Source organism: Biomphalaria glabrata, chromosome 11 (assembly GCF_947242115.1).
Source record: "Biomphalaria glabrata chromosome 11, xgBioGlab47.1, whole genome shotgun sequence".
In the NCBI taxonomy this organism is placed as follows: Eukaryota; Metazoa; Mollusca; class Gastropoda; family Planorbidae; genus Biomphalaria; species Biomphalaria glabrata.
In genome coordinates, this window is record NC_074721.1 from 40,495,764 (window position 1) to 40,521,476 (window position 25,713).

The 25,713-nt window shown below is 37.0% G+C and overlaps 1 protein-coding gene across 4 annotated transcripts; it reads left to right on the forward strand.

Moving 5' to 3' along the window:
• The first annotated feature begins 1,672 nt into the window (after positions 1-1,672).
• LOC106065253 (uncharacterized) lies at positions 1,673-18,452 on the forward strand. Of its 4 annotated transcripts, none has more exons than XM_056004899.1 (8): positions 1,673-1,895; positions 4,497-4,730; positions 7,567-8,386; positions 9,329-9,517; positions 12,863-12,977; positions 14,371-14,483; positions 15,868-15,972; positions 17,863-18,452. In XM_056004899.1, exons 3-8 carry the CDS (start codon positions 7,886-7,888, stop codon positions 17,908-17,910), a joined length of 1,071 nt encoding a protein of 356 aa, XP_055860874.1. In that variant the 5' UTR covers positions 1,673-1,895; positions 4,497-4,730; positions 7,567-7,885; the 3' UTR covers positions 17,911-18,452. The 4 variants fall into 4 exon arrangements, with proteins under 4 accessions (XP_055860874.1, XP_055860876.1, XP_055860875.1 ...); XM_056004901.1 differs by having other exon boundaries at positions 7,836-8,386; XM_056004900.1 differs by having other exon boundaries at positions 7,844-8,386.
• Positions 18,453-25,713: the final 7,261 nt, after the last annotated feature.

Genomic DNA, 25,713 nt, shown 5'->3' on the forward strand with positions numbered 1-25,713 from the left:
TTATATAAAATAACTATATCCCATTAATATATCAACGGAGGGGATAATGACAACTGACCTAACAGATACCTTCAAGGGCCTTCACATTCTTCAAGATTCTCGTTGCCTGTCAGAGGGCGATACTGCTGCAGACCTACCACATCACCAGAAAATTCCTCAGTGGAAACTGATAAAGGAACTACGATGAATTTTTATTCGCTTTAACGAAACTTGACCCTGGCAGCGCCAGAGAATGACTACTCGTTCGTTTCCAACATAATAATAATAATAATAATAATAATAATCTTTATTGTCCATATGTAAATTTGTCCTACAATTTGTGCATTACACCAAACAAAAAACATTATAACTATAAGAAACCAAAGTGTACATTCACACCAGACTCACTCATAATTTACATGTGACAAAGTTTATATAATAATAATAATAATACATACATACAATCATTTGATTAATAAGATACTCCTCCGTATTTCACATACTCGCCACTTGAGGTTCTCGAGTCAACCGATCACCTATTATACTTGGATTGTGGGTTTGACCTATTTTGACTGACAAAGCGGTGGATTTTAATCGCCCTGATCTGCTGTTAATTAGCAAGAAAGAAAAAAAAAAAAAGCTACAATTATTGACTTCGCCGTACCACTATCTCATAATATATTTTTAAAAAAAGAAAATATGGGATCTAAGCTTGGAGATTAAGCAGTCATGGAAGTTGCCTAAAATAACAATATATCCTGTTGTTATATCGATTTAGGGGATAAAAACAACTGATCTCGCAAGTATCATCAAGCCCCTTAAACATCGCAAAGAATGTTGCAATGATAAAATGTTGCAATGATGAAATGTTGCAATGATGAAAAGTTGCAATGATGAAATGTTGCAATGATGAAATGTTGCAATGATGAAATGTTGCAATGATGAAATGTTGCAATGATGAAATGTTGCAATGATGAAATGTTGCAATGATGAAATGTTGCAATGATGAAATGTTGCAATGATGAAATGTTGCAATAATGAAATGTTGCAATGATGAAATGTTGCAATGATGAAATGTTGCAATAATGAAATGTTGCAACAATGAAATGTTGCAATGATGAAATGTTGCAATGATGAAATGTTGCAATGATGAAATGGTGCAACGATGAAATGTTGCAATGATGAAATGTTGCAATGATGAAATGTTGCAATGATGAAATGTTGCAATGATGAAATGTTGCAATGATGAAATGTTGCAATGATGAAATGTTGCAATGATGAAATGTTGCAATAATGAAATGTTGCAATAATGAAATGTTGCAATAATGAAATGTTGCAATAATGAAATGTTGCAATGATGAAATGTTGCAATGATGAAATGTTGCAATAATGGAATGTTGCAATAATGAAATGTTGCAATGATGAAATGTTGCAATGATGAAATGTTGCAATGATGAAATGTTGCAATGATGAAATGTCTCGTATGATGAAGTGTCTGGTCATTGTCTGGACTGTAGTCCCGCCTGCATTCCCTTAGACCCGGCCCTGTCGACAATGTTTGTGCAGCTCTCCGAGAACAAATGCTCTAGATGCGCCTATGTAATGTAGACCTTTATTAACCCCTGTCTATATAGCACACGCACTTTGATGTGACCTATCCGTTAATACTTTTTCCTTCAGGTGTAGCCCAAGCAGGCCATTAACTGTCACCGTGGTCTAGCTAATCTAGACCTACTTTTCCGTAATTGCGACCGTGACGTTGTCACCTGGCTTGATGACTGTATGCGCTATTTAGATGAAAGAAAGCTACAAAGTTAAATACATTGGTCCGACTTCTTCAGGATGCATTCTTTTCTAGTTGGCATCTAGGAAAATGTCGTCACCAAATTCTCCAGGGTCAGGATGGATGCTCACTGGTAAGTCTCTTTTTCATACTCTTACTGGAGAGTGTCACAGACCTTTATACACTTTTAACTTTTAAAACAAAGAGTTCGATCTAGCAAGAAAAAAAGCTATATTTTAAACCAAAAAAAAAGCAGACGGTGCGTAAAATTCTTATTTAATTTATTATTAAACTCTTGTATCAATAAAGACTTACATTCGAATATAATAGTTCTTTCAAGAACGCGATATCCCTTTCAAAACCTATGTTGAATCTAGATCTAGACCTACTTCTCTACCCAAATTTAAATCTTTCTCTCTTTTTTTTTTCCTTTGAAAAATTATCACGGTCAAACCAGAGTTTTCCCAATGTGGCCTACTAGCTAGTAATCAATTTCTCAGACTGCTTTATTGAACCTTATGGAAATGTGTTGTGATTACAGGGACTCTTTTCTCATATAAAGGCAACACAACAGAAACATACACATACATACAACAGACATAACATAGAAAGTTCATTCAGCGACTACACACAGGCATCTTGGTCCTGATCATGTTTCCTGATCAACGAGTGGTGTTGATATAGTCTGACAGAGTGAGGTAGGCCTACTGTCAATTTTCTAGGAGAATCGTTAGAGACGTTTTTTTTTTATATCTGTGTCTATGTTTCACTCAGGTTTCTCTATGAAGTTATGACGTGAATAGAGGTATTGTTTAAAAAATTCAATTTCTACTTTATAGTAAAAAAAAAACTTTGGTATGCTAAACTATTTTGTCATTTAAAAATTGCCCCACCCCAGGACCTCATTCACCAATCGTTAACAAACTGCATTTAGTCACGTGATAATATTGATAAAACAACGGGAAAAAAACTATCACGTCATAGACATTGTGTATTAAAATTAGATCGTAATCTGTATAGAAGAGATAGAGAATCACGTGGCTAAATGTTGTTTGTTTACGATTGGTGAATGGGGTCCATTTAGCTAACCAGCCATATAACAAAGCGGGCATTGGACTTTACAGTTATCTTCGAGTCCATAGGAAATGAGAAATGTGCTCATCTTCGTCAACGAAGGAGGATATATATATATACAGAGAGAGATAGAGAGAGAGAGAGAGAGAGGGTCAAATATATAAATCTAATATAGAAATATACAAATATAAATCTCTACATTTATAAATAAGATTGTTACGAAAGCATGACAATCTCAAACTCGTACTTCTATTAGAAGTGTAATCTTGATGCATAGACTATGTCTATGTCTTGATGTCATTAATACACAATGTCAACCACAGTTAATATTATTCCATTTTTTTGTCTTTTCTTACTTGTACAACACGCGTTTGCACCATTCGACTTTCGCACCATTAGACTTTCGCACCATTCGACTTTCGCACCATTCGACTTTCGCACCATTCGACTTTCGCACCATTCGACTTTCGCACCATTCGACTTTCGCACCACGCTGCGCACGTAAACAGCTAAATGAAACGAAAAGTTAAATGGCCGCCATTTTAATGTTTCCACCCACCACATAACGTAAGACAAAGCAGTTTTAATTCATTTAAAACGTTAGCGAAATCAGAAAGAGACAGCTGGAGAGCTCTCACAAAGGCAAAAATCTCCTTGTGAATAATAATAATAATAATCTTTATTACCCATACGGAAATTTGTCTTACAATTTGTGAATTACATCAAACAAAACATTATAATTATAGAAAGCCAAAATATACATTCACACCAGACTCACTCATAATTTGCATGTGAAAACTTTATATAAGAATGCTACTATTTAATGATTCAATCGCCAGAGGTACAACAGAGTTTCTTGTCTGTTTATCTTTGCTATCGATGTCTTTTATCTCTTGTGATGATAAAATCACAAAATCCTGACACAAAGGGTGATTTTTTATTTCTAGAATCTGTTTAGCTTTTTTTATGGATGTTTGTCTCAAACAGCTGCCCAAATGGGGTTTGTTTTTTTTTGCCAATGATTTTTACCAGCAGTATTTAGGATTCTATGAAGTTTATTTTTAAAGTTCCGATTGCCATACCAGGCAGAGGTATTAAAAATTAAAATTTTGCAGATGTGAACGTCAAGGCCTTTTCGCTAACATTAAACGAGGACAGTTTTCTTAGTAGTCCTAATCTTTGCTGACCTTTTGTGCTGATATAATCAGTATTTTTCAGTAAAATTTGGTTTCTTGTCTAAGATAGTACCAAGGTATTTAAAAGTTTGCACTATTTCAATAGTCTCTCCTGCGACAGAAACAATAACATTTTCCTTCTTTTCCCTACGAAAATCGATAATAATAAGGATTGTCTTCGAGTCCGAGGATCAATGAGGAATGGCTACGCAGCCCCAACTGTGACCTACATATTTTTCCACAACTAGCGCAGATATAGCCATTGTCCGCCGGTGGTCGATTTAGATTTTCTCCCCGCTGTCTACGTCTGTCTTCGGCCTTTGTGAGTGACCTCCAGCTGTCTCGTTCTGAAGCCGGAAACAACCAGGTGCTCTCTTCTGTGTCATACGAATTGATTTACCGCCCTTGTAAATATTGCTACAGCATACAATTTGTTATTGCTGTTTTTTTTTTTAAGTTTTAAATTGGTATCTTGATATTCACAGATGGCATCTAATGGACTTCACTTCACGTCTTCGCCTCGTAGCTGCTGAGCGGGTTCACCAGTATGTTACGTCATCTTGCATTAAATAGTTGCCTGCGTCAATGAACTTAAAACAAACAAGCAAAAAAATTGAAAAAAAAAAGTATTTGAAATTATCAGAGTGCGACGTCGTCAACTTTTAATCGAGCTTAAATGGATTAAAACTTCAAAGTCATGACTGTTCTACTGTGGTAAGGTAAGTAGGCTACTGTATACGTCTGCCCCGCTTGAATAAAAATGTACTATATACAATGCTCTGTTTGACTTCTGCTAACGTGTGGTATGTGTGACCCAGAAGCTTTAACCCCGAATCTCGCCTCGATCTGAGTTGTGTTTGCTGAGAGCCGAAAGGCGATACTAGTTTTTTAAAGAATCAACTTGATCGGAGAATGCGTGAGGGAGAAATAGCGTATGCAATTATTTAAGGGGAATAAACCCAACACATTTAGCCATATTTGCGAATACTGAAGGAATAGTTTCACTTGTTGGTATCAAACAAAATAATTAATTACCAGTAATAAATTAATTTATTGGCCACTCTTTTTTTATTGATTCATGTCTTGTCTATGTCAATGAATAATTGTGTGAAGTTTCAACTTGATACGAAAATGGGTGTGGAAGAAATAACGTGTACGCACTTTTTACCAGACAGACAGACACACAGCCAGACAAGTGATCTGATATAAGCTTTGTAAAAAAAATCGCACTTAGCATGCTTTAAGCATGAAAGATGCGCTATATAAGAGAAATATAACAATAAAATAATAAGAGTAAATTTTCATTGCGAGGTGCCCGAACAAATCTCACACAAAATTAAAACTACGATTAGGGAAAATCACTTTGACCCGTAGGTCTCTTAAGTACATGCACCACATTTTTAGACCTCGCTTCGAATCGAGCTCGCATTCACTTCTTTAAAGAATATTTTTTAAACTTACCTGTTCCAGTCTGATTTGGATCAGTGTGACTTTTTACTTTGTGTAGTGTACCATATGTATCTGAGTGGCCAAGTGGTAAAGCCATTGTCTTCTGAACCAAGAGGTCTCGTGTTGGATTCCTTGTGAAGACTGGGATTTGTTTAATTTCGGGATCTTTAGGGCGCCTCTGAGTCTAATAGGTACCTAACATTAGTTGCGGAAAAGTAAAGGCGATTGGTCGTTGTGCTGGTTACAAGACACCCTCGTTAACCGTGGTCCACAGAATCAGATATATTAATATATATATATATATATATATATATATATATATATATATTATATATAATAAGGCTTGTCTTCGAGTCCGAAGGTACTGCCCTGCCCAGCGTAGCTGTCGGACCATAAGAAGTTCCTTTATACTGTCCATACCTGCGTTCGCAAGGACATCGCTGTTTGTAGTGCGGTCCTGCCACCATATGTCCATGATATATATATATTAGAAGTACAACAGACCTCTATCGGGTATTTTTAGAAGCATTAGAAGTACAGCGGACTTCTGTTTATTGAAATATACTTCTACCTTTTACTCTGCTTATTAGAAACATATCGAAAAATGCTTCCACCAGAATGTGGTAAATAATTACGGAGAGAAAGAGTTAAGCTTTATTCACTTTCATTCTTTTGTGACACTAAATTTTCTTTACTACATCAGCCTCGTTTTGAAGTCTCACATTTCACGGACATTGTTTATTTTTCTTGCATTAGATGTTAAAGTACGGTTGTTTTTGGAGATCTAAAACAGAGTGCACATAACACATCTGCAGATTCCGGTTTTAAATTTACCTTGTAACCCAGGACGCACACCCCACCCTCCTTTCAACCAGATTCCCCTTCTTATAGGTCTTAAATCTAAAATGGTGTTTCCCAATGAAGCTTAAGTGGCATTTTACGTCTCGAGAGACGATCTTTTCCTTTTACAACTTCTTGTGTGACTAAAGAGGCCAATCCTTGATACACAACTGCGATTGCAGGTTGGGCATATATTCTTCTTATTATGTTGTTATTATGTTATTGTTGTTATTATGTTGTTTTGTTATGTTATTATTGTAGTAACTCCAGTGGCGGACTGAAAGGGTTAATGTGTGTGCGGCCTACTGATTCACACGACTCATGCCAATCACACAGGTCAAGGGCTGTTGAATTAGGGGACAGTACTGCTAGTGCACGCACGTATGACCTGTGCTGAGGTCATGTGACAGATAGCCTTTACGGTAGAGAGACACAGTGTGAAAAGAAAGGAGTCAGAAGAGTCCAGGACAGCAAGCAGTAAGGACTGTGTGCTGCAAAGCGAGTCCTCGCGAATGTAGCTGTACGAGCTACAGAGACTTGTAGTGATTAGTTAGGCAGTTCTGTTTTGTAGCAAAGCATTTGAAATTACTGTAGCCAATGGACCTCATTCACCAATCGTAAACAAACAACATTTTGCCACTTGGTTCTCTATCTCTTCTATACAAATTACGATCTAATTTTAATACACAGTGGCTGTCACGTGACCGTTTATTTCGTTGTTTTATCAATATGATCACGTGACTAAATATTGTTTGTTGTTTACGATTGGTGAATGAGGTCCATTGTGTTTATTGGCTGTTGTTGATGTAATTTGTCTTAAAACCGCCACATTGTTTATTGAAGCTCTTGTTGTCGAGTTAATGTATTTGATGTGCTGCTTTGTGTTTAGCAGAGTTTACAGAAGGCCTGGTTGAGAAGATCGTAACATTATTACATTGTTGCTATGTTGTTGTTGTGTAGTTATTGTTATATTAGTGTTGGTCAGGGCATGATTAGATACACTAAGTTTATAGTTGATAAACAGTAGGTCCTAATATAAACATTCTCTCACTCCCCATTGATCTCAGACAGACAACATGCTACACCACTTTTAAGAAGAACATTAAGACCTATCTGTTTAAAACTTTTTTAGATTAACTGTCATTTTAGCTGAAGTGTTTGTGTTTGTTATGTTGTTACAGCGCCTTGAGCCTACATTTTGTTTGTTAACAGCGCTTTATAAATAAAATTATTATTATTATTATTATTATTATTATTATTTGGCAGATACTTGGCCTGACTTCCAGCTGCATTTCCCCTGATAGCAATTTATCGTCTTATCGATTAAAAAATAATAACTAAATTGCTATGCAGGTTTCTAGATACCAATCTCCAAACAAACAAACAAATTGTAAAAACAGCACTAATAATGACGCAAATGATGCACATAACAAATACCTATACATTGCTACAAAGTAAAGTTCCATCTATTTATAAGCTATGAAGCATAGTTTATATATATATTAGCCACTTAGCAGAGTTCACCAATTTATAAGCTTTGCAGCTACCAAAAGATTTCAACACTCCAAACTCTTGTAATGAAAAGATGACAGACTCCTGTGCTCCTACTCTACTAGATAGGCTGCTCAACTTTACATTGGCGTATCTCTGGGTGGGGCCACTGGTGACAGTGTACTGGTACAACTCCTGGAGCCTACCTGATAATTATCTCTTCCCCTCCCACCCTGTGACATCATCTTGGATCTCTGGGGCCATTGGCTACACCATTTTCTTCCTGGGATACCTTCTGCAGGACCCGATGTCGGCGTTCACAGTCCGACAGAACAAACTGGTCCAGGGCGTCATCCTCGAGGTGTACACCTATGTCATGTGTTGGGGCAACGTCAACCAGTGGCGTTGTGTCTGGGTGCTGTTGGACGAGTACACGGGAGTGTTCTTGCTCAACGCCGCCCTAACGACCGTCTTCGCCTCACTTCTGCTGCTGCTCTTGCGTGCTCACCGCACCATTGCGTCAACGCCATCGACAGTCCGAATGGACATTCCAGTCAAAGACCATTTTAAAATGAATACTCTGTTTGACATTTCGGTAAGTGTGCAGACCGTTTTGACATGAGAATATCTTTTGACATTTCGTCAATACAATGACCAAATTGACATGAATATATCTTTTGACATTTCGTGAGGTACAATGACCACTTTGACATGAATATATCTTTTGACATTTCGTCAATACAATGACCAAATTGACATGAATATATCTTTTGACATTTCGTCAATACAATGACCAAATTGACATGAATATATCTTTTGACATTTCGTCAATACAATGACCAAATTGACATGAATATATCTTTTGACATTTCGTCAATACAATGACCACTTTTATATGAATATTTTTTTTACATTTTTAATAAGTAGACTGATCTTTAAAAAAAATATTATGCACATTTTGATAAATACACTGACCTTTTAAAAATAATTACAGTTTGACGTTTCGGTAAATAGACTTCTTAATTTGGTATATCAGATATGCAAGTGCTTATTTAAGCAATTCTGTTAACCTGTAAACTACTTTAAGAAAGAGATCCATAATGGACTCGAGGAGCGTGCTAGTCTGTCCCACGAAACTTCTGCACAGAGTGAATAGGGTTAGAGTCCATTGAACCAAGACAAATTGTCATTGAAGGCCTGAACACTGACCTGCAACGTCACAACCTGTGGGCAGTGGAGACTAATAGCTCACTAATTTATAAATATTATATGTCCAGTTACTTTCTGAGAGTAACGCCATACTCCCCAGTGCTGTTGATTCCCTGGGAGTTACACCGCACCGGATAGGCCTACTCGTATGTGTAATTACATTAACATTAATTCATTTCTCTTTCATTAAATTCTCAAAAAGATAGTAAGGATCTCCACTAAATTTCTACTTAAGCCTTCCGTTTGCTTAAATCCGGCCCTGTGAGAGTATGTATAAGGTGTCTTCTTACTACCTCATATAAATATCTAGATGTTTCTATATCTCCAGGGAGGTTACTGGTTTAAAGCGGCAGACGCCATCTTTACCGCCATTTTCGTGGATTCCGTGGGTATAGCTGTATGGCGAGGAGTCTGGGAAGTGATGGACCTGGCTTTGACGCCTGACGACAAAACTATGAGCGGCGTTTGGAGCCTGGTGATCAGTTATAGCCTCGCCATTTTATTATGTTTAACACAGGTAGGAATAATGAAAAGAATTCTTGTTAGATGTAAATACATCTGTCCAAAGCTTATATCAACTCACTCTGTCTGTCTGTCTCCCTGTCTGTCTGATAAAAAGTTTGCCCACGCTATTTCTCCTATACCCATTCTCGAATCAAGTTAATGTCATGTAATTACTGGTAATTGATTAGTTTGTTTGATACCAACAAAGGGAATTAATCTTTGAGTATTTACAGACACAGACTAAATATGTAGGGTTTGGTCAGCTGAGATAATTGAACACGTAATTCTCCTAACACCCATTGTCCGATCAAATAAACTATGTATTATTAATCCTAACAAAACATGAATCAACTAAAAAATTAACCAAATAGTAATTGGTAATTAATTATTCTGTTTGATATCAAATTGGGGAAACAACTTCTACATTATTAATATATATATAGTTGTAGGTGCGGAGTTCTTTCTCTTACATAAGCTTTGTTGATTGTTTATTTTTTTTTTTTTTTTTTTGCCTGTTACTATTTACATGTTGTATTAGTTCATTAACCCTTTCTCTCCTAACTGACGATACCAGCGTTGATTCCACCAGAATGTGGTCAATAATTACGGAGAGAAAGAGTTAAATGACTACCATAGATGTTGAAAAACAGCAGAAGTGAATGCTAGGAAATTAATATGATTTGAGGAATAACTGCATCAAAATTGGACAGAGGACATTAAATCATAGAGTTAATTAACTCTTTCTCTCCTAATTGACGATACCATCGTTGATTTGACCTTATTAAATTAATGTTTAATTTAATAAACTTGACTTTGTGTTCTATAAAAAGAGCATGCATTCCCCTTTAACTCTAGACCAACTAAAACACTTTCTGATAACAAACGGAAAAGTTATTGAAGCTTAATCATGAAAGGGGAGTTAAATAGTAAAGAGCAAAATGAAAAAATTTCATCGAAACGTGAAAAAATAATTACGGAGAGAAAGAGTTAATAAACATTGCGGTGACTATGACATTGGGAAATGGTTGGCAAGGGAAAAACAGGTGTATTAATTGCTAATGACATTATAAGTGCTGGGGAGCGTGACGACCAGACGATAAGACCTAATGTGTCATGACATTGTACCAGGACAGTGCGTACAATGCGCCCGGAAGAGAGTCACAAACAAACAGCCAAAAATAAACATGTTGTCGCTTTCAGGTTAGGGTTTCTTTTCTTTTTCTTTTAACTCTCTCTCTCTCCGTAATTATTTACCACATTCTGGTGGAATCAACGCTGGTATCGTCAGTTAGGAGAGAAAGAGTTAAAGCTGCGCCGCCACAGTCCTAGGCGTATTAAAAGACCAAAAGAAATGTATTTTCTTCAACCTGTAGGCAGAGTTTAATGAAGGAGACAAGGGGGGCCCCCCGGGCGCCACCCTTAGTGGGGGGGGGCGCCATACCCAGACTATATTTCTATGTGATGTTCATGGAAAATGTGTGTGTGGGGCGCCAATATATTGCCTTGCCCCGGGCGCACGTTTTGCCTCTGCCTGTAGCGTTAAGATGGGATTTAGAGCTTTGCTTTCTATTATTGTTAAACTGCATGAGGCTCAAGGTTTCCATTAGCTGAAGTTCATTAACAATGCGAATATAAATAGGAAATACACAAATTAGTTTCAAATAAAAAATGAGCAATTTTAGTGACTAATCATTGAACAGGGAAGTTATTGAAAGTTTTAAAAATAATATATTATTTAATAACAATGAGAAAAAATAATTGTTATGCTTAATCTTTAAAGTTGTTTTTTTACATAGTTTTTTTAAATAATACTTTTAAAATTTACGACGTGTTAGTAGGCAGGTAGCATGGCCCTGCGTGAAGGAAAAACCATCATAGAAAGAAAGTTCATTTGGACCTCTTAGCCTGTATTCAATGTCGTGAGACTTCATGACTGAGTGATGTACATTTTTTTTTGCGTTGATTAGCCAACTTTGTGTTACATAAAAAGAGTTACAATAGGAATTAAAGTTTGTGGGTAAAGGCGCCACCAATAACATGTAATATTTAATACGTAATATTGTTTATTGTTAAAAAACTAATTGTCGCCCCTACTGCCTTACATTACATCAATGTTTTCTAATTTTAACCTCTCTCATTCCTCTTTGTCGATAACATTGTCAATGGACCCATTAAATGACGGGGAGGGAAAGGAGCAAAAACAAATGGGAATGCCATCAAACGTCCATGCTAACCGGTAGAATGATTAAAGAGGTATTGAAGTCTATACCATTGGTACGTAGTATGAAATAAAAAATTAGTTCTAGTGTTTTGCAGATGGTATTTAGTACAGTGTATAGTGTAAAGTTTTGATATTCTTGTTGAATCTAAAAAAAAAAAAAAAGTAATTTAAAAAAAAAAGAGGTATTCGGGCATCTGTATCAAGCTTTTGTCACTTTATTTTTTAACGTTGTCTGTATTTTTTTTAAAATTCTTATGTCGCGGCCCGGCCGTCCATTTGGTACCGGCCCACTGGGAATTTGCCCAGTTGTCCGTATAGCCAGTCCGCCCCAGGTGGAAGTCAATCAATAAATGCTCTATTGACTTAACTCGTCCATCGCACGTTTCTCCACTACTAGCGATGTCCGGGAAGAGAGGCGCTGGGGAAATATTCAGAAAATAGACTCCCGTAGGGGTGCCTAAGGGGTTGCGAGAGCATCCTCATTGCACTGCGCGGAGTTGTAAAAAAGCTCCCACAACCTTGTCGCTATCCAGGCGCTGTTCCTCAAGTGGCCGTTACATAAATGGCGTGTCCCGCACGATTAGCCTGGTAATGAAATCTAAATCATAGAATTATAGAAAAGGAAAGTGGCGGGGGTCTTAGTGTATGCGGTCTCTTGCCGCGAGTCTGACCCACCCGTCAGACAGAACAGTGCACACTGTTCTCATTCAAGCCGGTGAGAGGGAGCTCTTGTTCACTTTTGCTGGTCTAGAGTTCCAAGAGCCGAGGGCTCAACTCTACCTGATAGTTGAAGAAGAAGAAGAAAGAAGAAAGTCTGACTACAATAAAGATCTACAGTCTAAAGCTGCATTTTATTATTTGCTGTGTCTCACAGCACGCTTGCTAAATGTAAAACTTCCAAAAAAAAAAGGCTTATTTGGCAGTATCAATTAATCATTTTATGTGCATGAAAAAAACAAAGGAAGGTAATTACTCCTTAGCTCAGATCGAGGCCAAAGATGACGCAGGTGTTCAGGGAAAAAGTTCAGTTTGTTAAGACGGTGTTCATTTTCAACGATGACTTTTTTCCTCTTTCTCTTTTTTCCTCTTTCTCTTTCTCTTTTTTCCTCTTTCTCTTTCTCTTTTTTCCTATTTCAGGACTTAGTGAAGAAGATCTCAATTCGCCTAGAAACTAGACACTGGCTTGTTGCTTTGGCTTTTGAAGATTGTGTAACACTGCTTCACTCCACTGTGACAGTCTGTCACTGGCGAGGTATGATTGACAGATTGCTAGTGTGAGAGGTTATCCCCCCTCCTCCCCGTTAACCTAATTATAGACCCCAGGTGATTTAGATTTCCTAACACAAACACTGTGGTCTAGGTCATGCAAACCCAATTAATGTTATCACTAGTATGATAAAAAGATATAGCTTCATTCTCAAAGTGTATGTTGTAATGTAGTTCTAGAGCAGGTGTTCTCAACCTGTGGGTCGCGACCCCTTTTGGGGTCGATTGACGATTTGCCAGGGGTCGTCTATACCATCGTCTATACCATCGAAAATAGGGATTGTTATTGTCTACTCTTCTATTGCTGTGTGTGTGTGTAAGGGGGGGGGGTCGCGGCAAAGTGAGGAATTGTAAAAAGGGGTCGCCGAGCTTAAAAGGCTGAGAACCGCAGTTCTAGAGGCTAACAGCAGAACTGCAGAATAGGATCCTAGCCTATAAAAGGATTATACATATCACTCACAAATACCTCACCACATATGAGGAGATTCGGAACTGGATCACAATGGCAGGTGGGCCCAGTGATGGCCAAATGTCCTCAAGACTTGCAAAGACCTTCCTTCAGGGAACAGTACCAGGACAAAAAAAGGAAAAGGCCGACAAAGAAAGTGATGAGAAGACGTCAAAAAGTGGACAGGCCTGTCACTGGAAGGCTAAAACAGAGAGGAATGGAGGAAGACGGTCGACGGATCATGTGTGATGCCCCAAAGGTTCAACAAACTAAGGAAAGCGTAAAGATAATGGTTAATTAATATAAAAATGTTAATTGCCAAGCTTATAAATCAAGGAACTGTGAAAGAAAAAAAGAGAAACATAAGCTCTGTGTTTAGACCAAGACAAGTGTTAATCTAACAACGATAAAATCTGAGAGCTAAAAAACCCAAAGAAGAAAAAAAAACCAGACCATTCTGAACAGTAAATCCACCACGAGTAGCTCAGCATTAGGCTGGGGGGGGGGAGGTTTGAGGATGTTAATACTAACTGTGTTGGTCAGAACCTTTGTCTCCATTGATAGTTAGCAGATGAGCAGATTTGTTAGGTTCATGTGTCTTGGTGACCAACTGTTCCATAATGTCATGTGACCAACACGGACGTCATGTAAGTCATGTGACTGACACAACAATGTCGTGTGACGTTAGGCAAAGTCACTAGAAACCTTCATAGATCAGGAATAAAAAACATATCTCGGCCTAAGTGTGGACTCAAACTCTAAACCTCAACTAGGCGAAAATATAACTTTGTCTAGTAGTCTACACACCACGGCCCATCATGGCGTTTAATAATTAGTTTAATTAAGAACATGAAGCTAGATTACCGTACCTCTCTCACATGGTTATGGCCCATGATATACTTTATCTCCCTTGCATTATTTTCTCCAACAGGATTCTGGACCTTGATGAGCATTTATCTCCCTTTTAAGCCACTTAGCCACTGGGTGTGTCATATAGGAAGTTTTACACTGCTTGCTGTAGGCATGGCGGCTACTTCAATACCAGTAAGTTTAATTCGCTACAAGAGAAATAACATAGCAACAATGAAAAACTTAGAAAACAAAAATAGTAAAAATAGCCCGTTGTTCTTTAAATGAAACACTGAGGGGCTCTTGACACATTTTACGGCCTCTACAAGTAACATTAAGAGTCGCGGTGGCTGATGGGTAAAGCGCTTGGCTTCCAAAACCGGGAGTCCCAGGTTCGAATTCTGGTGAATCCTGGTTTTCATTTTTGGATCTTTGGGCGCCTCTGAGTCCACCCAGCTCGAATTAGGTACCTAACATTCGTTGGTGAAATGTAAAGGCGGTTGGGTGCTGTGCCACATGACACCCTCGTTAACTGTGGGTCACAGAAACAGATGACATTTACATCATCTGCCCCATAGATCGCAAGGTCTGAAAGGGGAACTAACAAGTAACAATAGAAGTTGTTTTTGAAATAAAAGGATCTTGACATATCTTAAGGACTCTACTGTCTCTAATTTTGAAGATCGAAAATTGAACTAGAAACCATTTGCATAATTGAATTTTCAACGTTAAATGTCATAGGTCATAGGTCATTACCACGTCATGAATTTGTAGCTCCATACAGCTAGTACAACTAAGCCGATTTAGGCGTAACGAACGTATAATAAAATTACACGCCTTTAACTCTTTCTCTCCGTAATTATTTACCAGATTCTGGTGGAATCAACGCTGGTATCGTCAGTTAGGAGAGAAAACCTTAAGTCCAACGTCTCTTGCTAGTCTCTCCCCTCCCTCTTAAGTCTAACGTCTCTTGATAGTCTCCCCCCTCCTCTTTCAGTCTAACGTCTCTTGCTAGTCTCCCCCCCCCCTCTTCCAAGTCTCCCATCAGGGTTTACTCACTGCAATGGCGACATACCATCTCGTAGCTTCATCAGAAACTCTTTAGCCTACACGACCAAAACATCTGACCCACTCTCCATATGGTTGGACAGAAATACCAACGGCGTAGCAAGAAATTTGGGGGTGGCACGAAGGGTGGGAGCCTCTTTAGGGGTACCCCCTGCATTTTGACCTTTGACATCATGACAAGAGATAATGTACTTAATACATATATATGTCTATTGTGTGGTGGAATACATGCAACATGGTCAGTAATTTACATAACATATGAATATCAAGATAACATGACATTGGTTTAATATATAAAGTTAACCAAAAAAATTTTGACACTCGTTTCGGTTCCCCCACAAAAGTGGGCACGGGGGGGGGGGATTTTCAAATTTGGACACCCCCCCCCCCACACACACACACACTCTCATCCTATCTACGCCACTGAGAAATACACATACAATCCAAAACAATAAAACTTCTTTGAGTGTTTACGAATGATTTTAAAATTTTGGCTTTTTCCGATTTCTAGGTGCTTGGATTAATGAGAGACGGGAGGTTGCAAAAGGGTGAAGGCGTCGTCTTTGACAATTTCTATTTTACACACATGAAAAAGTTGCTGGCCATGATCAAATCAGTAAGTTCCTCAAAACAATAAGTTACGATTTTAATGATTGTCTTTCTCTGCATGTTGACTTTTCAGGCTTGCCTTTCAAAAAATGAAGACAATGAAGAACCATCTTCGTTTTCAAACTCTGGATCACATTCAAGGTAGATTTGTGTCTGTTGAAGCTTGGTCTGCTTTTGTTTTTAAAGCCAAAGTAAAGTTCCCCCTTTTCAGACCAAGCGGTCTACAGGGCAAGTGATGTTAAGGTCATCTGTTTCTTTGACCAATGGCTAACGAGGAGGGTGTCACCTGGCAAGCACAACGACCAACCGCCTTTACTTTCCGAAACTAAAGTTACCCATTAGAGTTGGATGGACTCAAAAGCGCCCTAGAAAAACCCGAAATTCAAAATCCCAGTCTTTAGCTAGATTCGAACCCGGGACCTCCAGGTTCGGAAGCCGAGCGCTTAACCACTTAGCCATCGGCCCCCGCTTTTGCTTTTAGTTTTTAGAATTTCAAATACTTACAGTTCTTCGCTAATGCTTTCAGTTGATTGCTTCGTAGTTTGCGTTGGTTGGCTGATAATCTAGTGATGAAGATGTGGAACAAAGCTGTTGACTTGAGATGTTATCAACGAGATCTTTCAAGCAACTCATCCATAGAATAAACTCTATAGAACAGTGATGCCCAAAATACGGCCCGCGGGCCAGATCCGGCCTGCGACGTGGTTTCATCCGGCCCGCCAAAGCGTCGGTCCAAAAAATTAAGTGGTTGAAAAGTGTATCTTTACGTACGCTAGGACTCTATTTTTTTTCTCTAATGGAATGGTACCATGGCTTTTAACTTTGTGCGTTTATGAGATGGGGCTCTGAATGTAGAATCTACAAGGAAAAGTGAACGGATCTTTACTTGTTTGCGAACATTATCAAAAGCCAACAAGTTTGTTCTATAAAGAAAAAGTTTGGCTGTTTAAAAAAAAAGAACAAAATGTACAAGGCATTCTTGGTATGAGCCGCGAATAAAAGATTGTTTAACTAGGGGTACTAGATCCACAGGTTTTTACTTTCTAAAAGTTTCTGGTTAATTTCATGTCGTGTTTCTGTCTTTTTGTTGATGTGGCCCGCGACACGAGGGTTGGAAATTAAAATGGCCCGCAGGATGAGCGAGAATGGGCATCACTGGTATAGAATAAGATAGCCCAGCCTTTTTAAAATACACAATTACTTTATGACAGAAATAAGGGCACGTACAGATTCACTACAAGAAGTCTCTTCGTCTCTTGTCCGTTCTTCTTTCCCAACCTTTTTCCGTTCTAACTTTTCAATGTGCTGGCGCATCACGATGGGAATACCTAGTGACGCCACTGCTAAAATAGTTACTACTTTGGAAGATCTAGACTGAAGCCCTGTAGATTACAGATCTAGATCTAGGTATCTTAATCTAGCATCAAGACATTCAACTTGAAATAGTGATACTTCAAGTTCAATCAAGATAGATTCTAGTCACTGGTCCAATGTCATAGAAACAAATGATTTGACACCATTTATCTTATGCACAAAAGTTGTGTATCTTATCTTATCTTATATAGGCTAATACAGACATTACTTCAAAAAAAGAAGATGATTACGTCCTAAGCGTCATGCATTTAGTCATGCATATTAACCAATGACTTAAATTCTGCCAAGTCACTGGTTTTCCTGGCTAGCTCAGGCAACCCATTCCATGCTCTAATGTGTAATAGTAAATATGACTTGTCTTTAATTTTTTTATTTAAATAAAATGTGTCATATTGTTTGACTATTCTACAAAGCATTAAAAAGGTATATGTGTAGAGCATGCATAGAAGTGTAATTCATTAATATATAATTTTAGCCAAAAATATTGATCTATGATGTGCACTTTTTATTCTGACTAGCCCAGATTGATGTCTCTTCAGAAATCCACAAAGACATGATAAAAGCATTGTAAAAGCTAGTGACAATCCACAGATGTATTCTTACGTGGCTTGAATGTTATTAATGTCAAGAAAGCGAATTAAATAAAAACTATACATTTTATTTACAAGCTTATGTTAGACCTAGAAAATATTTTTTGTTTAATTGCCTATTCTTTAGTATGGAAGAATACTTTAATATAGGGACTCAAACGTTATGAGTAGCTGATAGTTTTTAATTATGCTTATAAAAGGAATGGGAATGACAGAGAGAGAGAGTATGTGAGCTATTAAAAATGGTGTTCAGGTGTATTGTTTTGTAATAAATAATCGTTTTATAGCTTTTCAGGTACTGCTAGTTAGAATGCTATGTAATATTATAATGCAGTTTGTAATAATTATAATTCATTGTGTTATATATTTGTATTTATATTTATTTGTAAAAAATTCAGTTACTCTGTAATATAAGTCATCATTTTAGGTCTTTCTGTGTAGCAAATATATTGCACTATTATTTCATTCCTAGCAGTAGATTACGTAATTTATTGAATGATATTAAAGAGCTTCCATATTAATGTTTCTGGACTAATTGTTATTTCATAATAATAAGAAGAATCTTTATTATCCAGGAAGAAAAGCATTTACATTTACTATGTGAGAAAAGTATAAATTTTTAGTAGCATGATAAAGGAGCTCTTAACATTATATTCTAAACAAGGTTACAAAGACTCAAAATCGGACCCCGAAGTGGTCCACCCAGGCAGGCTTCAATATTTTCAGAAAGAACATCCGAATGAAATTATATCAAAGACAAATGAGAGATAAGAATGGAGAAAGAAGGTTGACAGATCTTGTGTAGTGCCCCAACGGTCCAGCAGATCAAAGGATAGGTGCAAGTGAATGCAAAGTTAGATGTAAACCTGGCCTAACTAGTTCCCCTTTCAGACCTTGTGGTCTATAGGGCAGATGATGTAAAGGTCATCTGTTTTTGTGGCCTGTGGTTAACGAGGGTGTCATGTAGCTAGCACAACGACCAAACGCATTTACTTTTCCCCACCTAATGTCAGGTACCCATTAGAGCTGGGTAGACTCAGATGCGCCCTAAGATGCCAGGACTCGAACCCGGGACCCCCGGTACGGAAGCCAAGCGCTTTACCTCTCAGCTACCGCGCCTACCCTGGCCTAACTGCTAGCTGTGGTTTCACTATAAAAATTGGCTTATGATGATGCAGTGTACAAGATTACTTATTCGTTCTAAATTAGGTCTAACTTATAATGGATACTAAATAGCTTTGTCTCTTTAAAAAACTGCTTGCATAACTGATTTTAAAAAATTAGATTTTTCGCTTTCAGAAAAAAAAAAAGTAGTCGTTGCATCAGAACTTTGAATGGTCTAAAATATTGTGATGTCAGATTTTCACTATCTTTTCTAGTTTACGAGATCTAAACGGGACAGACGGACAGACATTTCACACAGAACTAATAGCGTCTTTTCCCTTTGCGGGGGCCGCTAAAAATGTATTACCTTGTTTATAGCTATAAAAATATTTGATAAGATCTTTTGCACAGAATAATTTTATAAGATAAAACTTGAAATTCTGTAAATCACTAAGGGCAAACTATTACACAATTCTATTAAAGAGGTTGTAATGTAGGCTTATAAACTCGAATAGGACTGTTGCCTTTCAGGATGTCTGCTGCTAATAGTGTCTGGTCAGCAGATGTGAAGGATTTTAAAAATAAAAATAAAAAATCTCTGATGACAGTATGATTTTTTCTTCTTCACTCTCATTTTACATGTAGGAGGGTTCATGTCAGTAATCCTATATCTGAGATGAACTGCGCAGTGGTTTCCAGATCAGCAGTTCTCCATATAGTTGCTTTGAAGGACATGGTCAGCATTCTCTGGTGATGCTCCTCAAGGGCAGGTTTCGCTCTTCCCAACTTTCAGCTTGTTTGTTTGTAAAATGTTTTACATGTTTCGGATGTTCCTTCAGAGTTGACTTCCTAGTCCAAACCTCCCGCAGGACGACGGGGGATGGGAGCGGTCAGGGTTTGAACCCTCGACCGTCGATAAATCCGAACGACAGTCCAGCGCGCAAACCGAACGACCAGGCAGCCAGAACATATGTTGTCTCATTCTGTTGTGTCCGGTTCTGATTCGAAAACAGTATAAGTTGTCAGGTAGATCTCAATGCCATATTATCATCTAGAACTTGTTGAGTAGAAAAAAAAGACTTTTTTTCTGACAAAGAAATCTCTGGAAATGGATGGCTGCCTGGTCGTGCGGTTTGCGCGCTGGACTGTCGTTCAGGTTTATCGATGGTCCCGGGTTCAAACCCTGCCCGCTCCCATCCCCCGTCGCCCTGCGGGAGGTTTGGACTAGGAAGTAAGTATCTTCAACTCTTAAGGAACATCCGAAACATGTAAAACATTTTAGAAACAAACATATGGAGTAGACTCTTGCTTAGTTTATCATTGCTTTGACGCAGTTTTTCATTTATGATACTTATTATGTTGGTTATCGGACTCCACTGTCTCTAAGAACCAGTCATTCAATAATTGTGTGCCAGTAATTTTGTTATGATAATCTTATTTAGTAGCCTACTAGCCCGATTTTGCATTAAAAAAAAAAAAAAAAAACAAGTGCGATGTCATAGGCAAAGTTCAAGTTAAATCTGTACATTTATTAAGGGTTTTTTTTTTTCAGCATAATACCCAATAAAGCTAAAATGAAATCATTTTATAACAAAAGATGATCATTATGCCCGCCTGACATAGATTTGGTAGGCACGATTAGAGATATAATAATAATACAGAAAGGGTTCTATCAATTACATAGGTTATGGCTGAAAAAAAAAAACCAACTATAAATACTTTATTTACATTGTACTGCTCATAACTGCTGATCAAGATCTATAAAATTATAATTATAGTCCACATATTTCTAGAGATCTAAACAATCGATCTAGATAGATATCGATCTCTGATATAGGCATCATAATTTTACATGGCACTGTGACTGTTGTGGCTTTGATTGTTCTTTTTTCTGTTGATCATAAGTTGATGTGCATATTTTGCAAAGCTGACAGTCACAGTGCCAGTGATTTGAGTGATATTGAAAATTATCATATTATGATAATTATATTATTATGTCATTGTAATTGTATGACTACAGAACGTAAGCTTAGGGTCACATTAACTATTAAAACTATGACCTATGATTAACTAGATCTAGTACTAGTAATAGTATTCTAATATTTATTATTATAATAATTCTAGACTAAGAGATTGACTCAAGGCGTCAAAGACATGTCACAAGGGTGTCTAAAAACTATTGATGATTGATGGAACATTATTATAAAATATAAATAGATTTTTGTTTATAATAAAACTGTTACTAGTGTTACTATTGATAAAATATTTATTTAATTTTTAAGAACAAACCAAAAAATAAATATTTAAAAATAATGAACAGCCTATAAAAGTATTATAATAATACTTTATTTAAAGGTAATATTAATGATAAGAAAGTGCAAAAAACTTTTAAAACAAATATTGACATTTGACTAGAGTAGGCTAACACCTTTAGTAAAATCACTAAATTTAGAAAGCCTTCAGGATAGAAGACTCAAAAGTAAAGTAGCAATTATACATAAAGCACTGAACCATAATCTTCAAATACAAAAACAAAATTTAATAAAATACTCAGAAAGACACAAAGGTAAAGGCACGTTCCTTGTTCCATATGCTACGACAAATTTGTACAAATACTCCTTCTTCCCTAGTGCTATTAGAGCATGGAATGGGTTGCCTGAGCTTACCAGGAAAACCAGGGACTTGGTAGAATTTAAATCATTGGTTAATATGCATGATGCGTACGATGTAATCATCTTTTTTGAAGTAACATCTATATTATAAAAGATAAGATAAGATTGCTGTTACCTTCAGACAGTTTTACAGGCTCACTATTATCATTTTGCAACATTGTAGACTAGTTAGAGAAACTAAACAAAATTGTAATTACTAATACTAAATGTGTATTACTTGTTTATAATATGACTTCTTTTCTAAAGTATTCCAACGACTGTAACTGGCATATGATGAAAAGAATTAGATCTAAATCTATATTAAAATTTGAAAATTGACTTACTTTGCACTTAATATCAAGACAAATGGCACTACAAGTGTTTTTTTTTTCTTAAGAAGTCCTCTTTTTTTTGCCTCATTTATTTATAGATATTTTATTTATTAAATCTAAATAAGAAATTTTCTCATTCGCTTGACTTACAGCTAGTCATTCTTTAGAATGCCTGAAAATTCTATAGATTTCATGAGCAAAGTAGAAAATAGAGAATAATTTCCTTTGCTAGATAATGCTTAGCTAAGCATTCTATAGAATGCCTGCATCTCACAATAAGATATAGGCCCCTAAGAATATCTACAAGTGATAACAAATTGCTAGTAAAAGCACTTTGTGGAAGCTCCAATTTAATTTGTGAGAGATAAGATAAGATAATTGTTATTGATCCAATCAAATGGAAATTCAGTTTGACTAGAATTGACAACCTCAGCAGATCTATTACTTATATCTTCTACTTCTTTTCTCTCAATTTCTTTAATCAAAAGTATAATAAGGTCATGATCATTCTATCAAGTTCATGTAAATGTTAAGCTCTTCTGCGGTGTCGAGTACTTGAAAATGTAACTAAGTCCAACTGGAGGTAACACTAAACTCAATACTGAAACAGATCATCATCATCATCATCACTCCTTTGAGTTCCTCATAGAACATAGGGCCTCGACAAAAACACGCCACTCTCCACGGTCTCTTGCTAGCTTTTTGATAACAAATTGCTAGTAAAAGCACTTTGTGGAAGCTCCTATTTAATTTGGCACTGGGAACGATTTGGTGCATGATATAATTTAACCATAATTTAAAAAGCATGTAGCGTTTATAACATATTTATAGCGTATTTATTTCACTCTACCATAATATTTATTAATTCTAACACCTTCCAGCGAATTGTTTTTTTTTTATAAATATAAAGGCTTTGCTTATTTCATGAATATAGGCCTATAAAAAGTCAGATTCCTGAATGGTAATGACATGCTATCCCATCCCCTTTATTTATATGTGAGTTCTGCTAATCGCACTGGATGACATTTTTCGATTTCTTTCCAAAAGACAATTTTTTTATTTGACATTAGTGTAATACTTTCATATAATAAAAACCATGTTAACATCTAAAGTTCTATTATGCTGAATGACGACAATAACTCCACACATAGTAAAGATTAAGACACGGAATGTGGTCAGTACAAACTCTAACGTGAATCCACCAATGTAAACAAACACTAGGGGCGAAAATAGGTAGAAACAAATTCACGACACTAAGATACTTTGAAAAGATATATTTTGAGAAATTGGGTAGGGGTGATTTTGGTGACACATCTCGCATTGACGCAGGTATAGTTAAACAAATGAAGACAAGACCATCACTGAACACTGTTCGTTGGAGTCATGCGTCTGGCAATCATCTCCTTGGAACTAGTCATTACCTGTGACACCTATCTCGCCCCCTCTCTTGTGGGCACATTTCACTTCTTGTATATACTCATTCCTTAAATACCAAAAACAAAAAATGCGGACAAAAATATTTCTTCTTCTGTACGTAAAAAATATTTCTTAACACAAACCCTCCTGCAAAACATAAATATGCATAATTCTTTTTAAAGAAATAATACAATGAACGTGCATTATGTATTTCATGCCAAAACATCCCTTGCGCCAAAACGTCCTTCTTCGATATATTTATGTCTATAATATTAGCCAATGTTTGATAGCTACCTCTGCCTTATTGTTTTCTGTAATTAACTTTTTTAGATTAGTTTGTCCTCTTAGCTCTCATGTTTATGCTTGTAATGTAATCACAGCGCCTTGAATCTACATCATGATTGTTAACAGCACTCTTATAAATTATAATTATTATTATTGTAGCCCTTGGATACCTTTGATCAGCAGAATTAGTTTATCTCAAATGAATTGAAATGTGGAAGTGATTCTTGTTGACCTCCCTTAAAAGTCTTTGTTGGCCTCCTTCAGTCATGGAATAACTATGGTTCATCTCAAGATGAAAACCTGGACATTACATAAGATTGAAACAATGTCACCCACACAACAGTTCCCTGCTATCCACATGTCCAAATGAATGGCAGGTACTTCATACAGTTTGGAATCAGCAGTATCTCAGGTTGTGCCACTGTGTGCTGCAATCTGCCTAGGAGTCACCACCTCCTGATTTTTTCCTTCCGAAGATTTTCTCATGTATAGCCGTCAGGCAGCAGAGGTTTGGATTAAGAGTTTCATTTACCTTAAGAGTTTCTCGTCTTAGATGGGTAGCTAGTCAAAGTTTACAAACCCTTCCTTTGCAAAGCTTACTGTTTTAGGCGCCACTTGTTGGCCTTTGCCCCTTCTCCTGTCAATAATAACAGTTCTGCTGGACCCAATCTCTGAGCCACATTTTATCAGAAGCTAATTGAGACTCATGCCATTCGTAGCATTTTATAGGTTGTGGATTGCTTATATCCATTATCACTTCTAGCAATAACAACCTTATGGGAGTGCTTATATCCATTACCACTTCTGGCAATAACAACCTTATTGGAGTGCTTATATCCATTACCACTTCTGGCAATAACAACCTTATGGGAGTGCTTATATCCATTACCACTTCTGGCAATAACAACCTTATTGGAGTGCGTATATCCATTACCACTTCTGGCAATAACAACCTTATTGGAGTGCTTATATCCATTACCACTTCTGGCAATAACAACCTGATGGAAGTGCTTATATCCATTACCACTTCTGGCAATAACAACCTTATAGAAGTGCTTATATCCATTACCACTTCTGGCAATAACAACCTTATGGAAGTGCTTATATCCATTACCACTTCCGGCAATAACAACCTTATTGGAGTGCTTATATCCATTACCACTTCTGGCAATAACAACCTTATTGGAGTGCTTATATCCATTACCACTTCTGGCAATAACAACTTTATGGGAGTGCTTATATCCATAAGTGCTTATATCTATTACCACTTCTTGCAATAACAACCTTATGGAAGTGCTTATATCCATTACCACTTCTGGCAATAACAACCTTATTGGAGTGCTTATATCTATTACCACTTCTGGCAATAACAACCTTATGGGAGTGCTTATATCCATTACCACTTCTGGCAATAACAACCTTATTGGAGTGCTTATATCCATTACCACTTCTGGCAATAACAACCTGATGGAAGTGCTTATATCCATTACCACTTCTGGCAATAACAACCTTATAGAAGTGCTTATATCCATTACCACTTCTGGCAATAACAACCTTATGGAAGTGCTTATATCCATTACCACTTCCGGCAATAACAACCTTATTGGAGTGCTTATATCCATTACCACTTCTGGCAATAACAACCTTATTGGAGTGCTTATATCCATTACCACTTCTGGCAATAACAACTTTATGGGAGTGCTTATATCCATAAGTGCTTATATCTATTACCACTTCTTGCAATAACAACCTTATGGAAGTGCTTATATCCATTACCACTTCTGGCAATAACAACCTTATGGGAGTGCTTATATCCATTACCACTTCTTGCAATAACAACTTTATGGAAGTGCTTATATCCATTACCACTTCTGGCAATAACAACCTTATGGAAGTGCTTATATCCATTACCACTTCTGGCAATAACAACCTTATGGAAGTGCTTATATCCATTACCACTTCTGGCAATAACAACCTTATGGGAGTGCTTATATCC